At 54.0% G+C, this 5,000-nt stretch overlaps 1 protein-coding gene across 1 annotated transcript in view; it reads left to right on the forward strand.

Moving 5' to 3' along the window:
* stag2b (STAG2 cohesin complex component b) overlaps positions 1–5,000 on the forward strand; it is a 39,793-nt gene that overhangs the window by 10,183 nt on the left and 24,610 nt on the right. Inside the window, 4 exon segments of the mRNA XM_084448287.1 lie at positions 96–175; positions 285–392; positions 1,062–1,173; positions 1,633–1,750. Of these exon segments, the coding sequence (XP_084304413.1) occupies positions 96–175; positions 285–392; positions 1,062–1,173; positions 1,633–1,750 (418 nt within the window).

Raw genomic sequence — 5,000 nt, forward strand, 5'->3', positions numbered from 1 at the left:
TGTGTGTGACTGGCGTTCAGAATGGCCGTGAGGGGTTTCTCTGCTCTGACCCGAGTCAATCATCTCTTTTCCTCGCCCCCCTCCCCCCCACCCAGGATCGGATCGTGTCCATGACGCTAGACAAGGAGTACGACGTGGCGGTCCAGGCAATAAAACTGCTCACACTTGTTTTACAGTAAGTCTCCGTTCACTTGGTTGTGCCCTACTCATACGTTACCGTGCTGCATCTCGGGTCCTCTTCAATGTGTGTGTGTCCGTGTGTGTGTGTGTGTGTCCGTCTGCAGTAGCACAGACGAGGTGCTGAGCCCGGAGGACTGCGAGAGCGTCTATCACCTGGTCTACTCCGCCCACCGGCCCGTCGCCATAGCAGCCGGAGAGTTCCTGTTCAAAAAGTACGCCTCTTTCTATCCGCCTTGGCCAGTCTGACATCATCACGCCCGAGGAGGAGAGACCACTCCCAGGGTTAGGAGAGGAGGAGAGACCGCTCCCAGGGTTAGGAAGAGAGACCGCTCCCAGGGTTAGGAGGAGAGGAGGAGAGACCGCTCCCAGGGTTAGGAGGAGAGGAGGAGAGACCGCTCCCAGGGTTAGGAGGAGAGGAGGAGAGACCGCTCCCAGGGTTAGGAGGAGAGGAGGAGAGACCGCTCCCAGGGTTAGGAGGAGAGAAGGAGAGACCACTCCCAGGGTTAGGAGGAGAGGAGGAGAGACCGCTCCCAGGGTTAGGAGGAGAGGAGGAGAGACCGCTCCCAGGGTTAGGAGGAGGGGAGGAGAGACCGCTCCCAGGGTTAGGAGGAGGGGAGGAGAGACCGCTCCCAGGGTTAGGAGGAGGGGAGGAGAGACCGCTCCCAGGAGAGAGTGAGGTTGGACGTTTTTCATTCATTAGGTTAGCATTCAGGGTCAGACAGCAGATTTGAGCATTGTTCACACAGTGAGTGTGCGTGAGTGTGCGTGTGTGTGTGTGCGTGTGTGTGCGTGTGTGTACGTGTGCGTGTGTGTGCGTGTGTGTGTGTGTGTGTGTGTGTGTGTGTGAGAGAGTAGTGATTCACCTCCCTCTCCTCCCCCAGGCTGTTCAGTCAGAGAGAGCCTGAGGAGGAGGGCGCCCCCAAGAGGCGAGGGAGACAGAGCCCCAACGCCAACCTCATCAAAACCACCGTCTTCTTCTTCCTGGAGAGTGAGGTGAGAGAAACACTGTCTGTCTCACTCTCTCACTTTTCTCAAACACATACACACACAGTTTTCTACATCTAAATATCTCTTCCTCTCCCCTTCTCTGTCTCTCTCTCTTTCGCTCTCTCTCTCTGCCTTTCTCTCTCTGTCTGTCTCTCTCTCCCTTTCTCTCTCTCTGTCTCTCTGTCTCTCTCCCTTTCTCTCTCTGTCTCTCTCTTTCTCTTTCTCTCTCATTCTCTCGCTCTCTCTCTCTCTCCCCCCCTCTCTCTCTCCCCCTCCCTCTTCCTCCCTCTCTCTCTCTCCCTTTCTCTCCCTCTCTCTCTCTCTCTCTCTCTCTCTCTCTCTCCCTCTCTCTCTCCCTCTCCCTCTCCCTCTCCCTCTCCCTCTCCCTCTCCCTCTCCCTCTCCCTCTCTCCCTCTCCCTCTCCCTCTCCCTCTCCCTCTCCCTCTCTCTCTCTCTCTCTCCCAGCTCCATGAGCATGCAGCGTACCTGGTGGACTCTCTGTGGGAGAGTGGTGCGGAGCTTCTGAAGGACTGGGAGTGCATGACCAGCCTGCTACTGGACGAGCCGCTGCCCGGGGAGGAAGGTAGGAGACCTGGGCCTGGTAGGGGACCTGGACCTGGTAGGGGACCTGGGAAGGTAGGGGACCTGGGCCTGGTAGGGGACCTGGGAAGGTAGGGGACCTGGGAAGGTAGGGGACCTGGGAAGGTAGGGGACCTGGGAAGGTAGGGGACCTGGGCCTGGTAGGGGACCTGGGAAGGTAGGGGACCTGGGAAGGTCGGGGACCTGGGAAGGTAGGGGACCTGGGAAGGTAGGGGACCTGGGAAGGTAGGGGACCTGGGAAGGTAGGGGACCTGGGAAGGTAGGGGACCTGGGAAGGTAGGGGACCTGGGAAGGTAGGGGACCTGGGAAGGTAGGGGACCTGGGCCTGGTAGGGGACCTGGGAAGGTAGGGGACCTAGGAAGGTAGGGGACCTGGGAAGGTAGGGGACCTGGGAAGGTAGGGGACCTGGGAAGGTAGGGGACCTGGGAAGGTAGGGGACCTGGGAAGGTAGGGGACCTGGGAAGGTAGGGGACCTGGGAAGGTCGGGGACCTGGGAAGGTAGGGGACCTGGGCCTGGTAGGGGACCTGGGCCTGGTAGGGGACCTGGGCCTGGTAGGGGACCTGGGAAGGTAGGGGACCTGGGAAGGTAGGGGACCTGGGAAGGTAGGGGACCTGGGAAGGTAGGGGACCTGGGAAGGTCGGGGACCTGGGAAGGTCGGGGACCTGGGAAGGTCGGGGACCTGGGAAGGTAGGGGACCTGGGAAGGTAGGGGACCTGGGAAGGTAGGGGACCTGGGAAGGTCGGGGACCTGGGAAGGTCGGGGACCTGGGAAGGTAGGGGACCTGGGAAGGTAGGGGACCTAGGAAGGTAGGGGACCTGGGAAGGTAGGGGACCTGGGAAGGTAGGGGACCTGGGAAGGTAGGGGACCTGGGAAGGTCGGGGACCTGGGAAGGTAGGGGACCTGGGAAGGTAGGGGACCTAGGAAGGTAGGGGACCTGGGCCTGGTAGGGGACCTGGGAAGGTAGGGGACCTGGGAAGGTAGGGGACCTGGGAAGGTAGGGGACCTGGGAAGGTAGGGGACCTGGGAAGGTAGGGGACCTGGGAAGGTAGGGGACCTGGGAAGGTAGGGGACCTAGGAAGGTAGGGGACCTGGGAAGGTAGGGGACCTGGGAAGGTAGGGGACCTGGGAAGGTAGGGGACCTGGGAAGGTAGGGGAACTAGATTTAACTAGCAAGCCAACAAAGAGGAGTCATTATATGGTGTAATAATCCATATAAATAAGTTAACTGGATAACTTTCTCCTCTAAGTACACCCAGGTTGTGCTTAACGGTTCCATGTTTGTGAGTGAGATGTTCCACTCCTGGGGCCCATTCGGTGCGGCCGCGCTTACATGCACAATATTTCTATTCGATTTAAATCACTTTGATGAAAGCGATTCCAGTTTAGCAGTTTACACGGACGCTAAATAAAATGATCTCATAAGATGTGTTTACATGCCCCAAAGCCTTTCATCAGAATATCATTTTGACATGTACAAAGTGGTTCCCCCCCTCCTCCTCCTCCTCCTCCTCCTCCTCCACTCGAGGGAAACTGTAGATCTACTGCATCTCAACGGAGTTGAGAATATAAGGACAGATTTAACATCTATGCTTTAGTTTGCAATGTTGTTACACTTCCATTCAGATAAATCCCTATCATGGAGTTGATTCAGATAAATCACTATCATGGAGTTGATTCAGATAAATCCCTATCATGGAGTTGATTCAGATAAATCCCTATCATGGAGTTGATTCAGATAAATCACTATCATGGAGTTGATTCAGATAAATCACTATCATGGAGTTGATTCAGATAAATCACTATCATGGAGTTGATTCAGATAAATCCCTATCATGGAGTTGATTCAGATAAATCACTATCATGGAGTTGATTCAGATAAATCACTATCATGGAGTTGATTCAGATAAATCCCTATCATGGAGTTGATTCAGATAAATCACTATCATGGAGTTGATTCAGATAAATCCCTATCATGGAGTTGATTCAGATAAATCTCTATCATGGAGTTGATTCAGATAAATCACTATCATGGAGTTGATTCAGATAAATCCCTATCATGGAGTTGATTCAGATAAATCACTATCATGGAGTTGATTCAGATAAATCACTATCATGGAGTTGATTCAGATAAATCACTATCATGGAGTTGATTCAGATAAATCCCTATCATGGAGTTGATTCAGATAAATCCCTATCATGGAGTTGATTCAGATAAATCCCTATCATGGAGTTGATGTGTGTTGTGTCCCATGGATCTGGCACTGACAGCCAGCTCGCTGCTAATACTGTCCTGTCACTGAACGCTGTCACACCAGAGGACTGCTTCAGATGATTGGCTCATTCTCAATCTCCTGCTCCTGCCTTTAACATCACGCTACATTGGTCTTTTATTCTATATCTGCACTGTCTGTCCTGTGTTAGACACTTTCCACCATCATCATCAAGACACCAAATAATACAAATAACAATTTTGTGGGGGAATTTTGATGAGGTTAAGGTTAGTTTTACTATTGCTATTACTGTTCAATAAGCGATTCCCAACCGCTAGATGTCAGTAAGAGACTTAACTAAAGGCCTAAAACATAATATAGGCACGGGGGTGGAGCTAAGATGCAACAAAACAACCCGGGTGGAAATGCTGTAATAACAGGATCCGGTAGGGGTGAGTCACTTCAGTAGGACGCTGTTAGGACGCTATGGCTCAATGAAACAACCTGATATCAGGTGGTTTTAATTCGTTTGGACAAAATTTGGAGGGGAAAAAGAATTCTTGCATCTTTAAATGTTTCTTGGATTTTGCCTATTTCTTTACTTGGAATGTGTTTACCCAGTAGTGTGACCCTGATGTAGGGAGGGGGGACCCAGGGAGGTGTGTGACCCTGATGTAGGGAGGGGGGGGGGGCCCAGGGAGGTGTGTGACCCTGACGTAGGGAGGGGGGGGGGGCCCAGGGAGGTGTGTGACCCTGATGTAGGGAGGGGGGGGGACCCAGGGAGGTGTGTGACCCTGATGTATGGAGGGGGGGGGGGACTCAGGGAGGTGTGTGACCCTGATGTAGGGAGGGGGGGGGGGCAGGGAGGTGTGTGACCCTGATGTAGGGAGGGGGGGGGGGCCAGGGAGGTGTGTGACCCTGATGTAGGGAGGGGGGGGGACCCAGGGAGGTGTGTGACCCTGATGTAGGGAGGGGGGGGACCCAGGGAGGTGTGTGACCCTGATGTAGGGAGGGGGGGGGGC

The sequence above is a fragment of the Borostomias antarcticus genome (genome assembly GCF_949987555.1).
Source record: "Borostomias antarcticus genome assembly, chromosome: 14".
Taxonomy (NCBI): Eukaryota; Metazoa; Chordata; class Actinopteri; order Stomiiformes; family Stomiidae; genus Borostomias; species Borostomias antarcticus.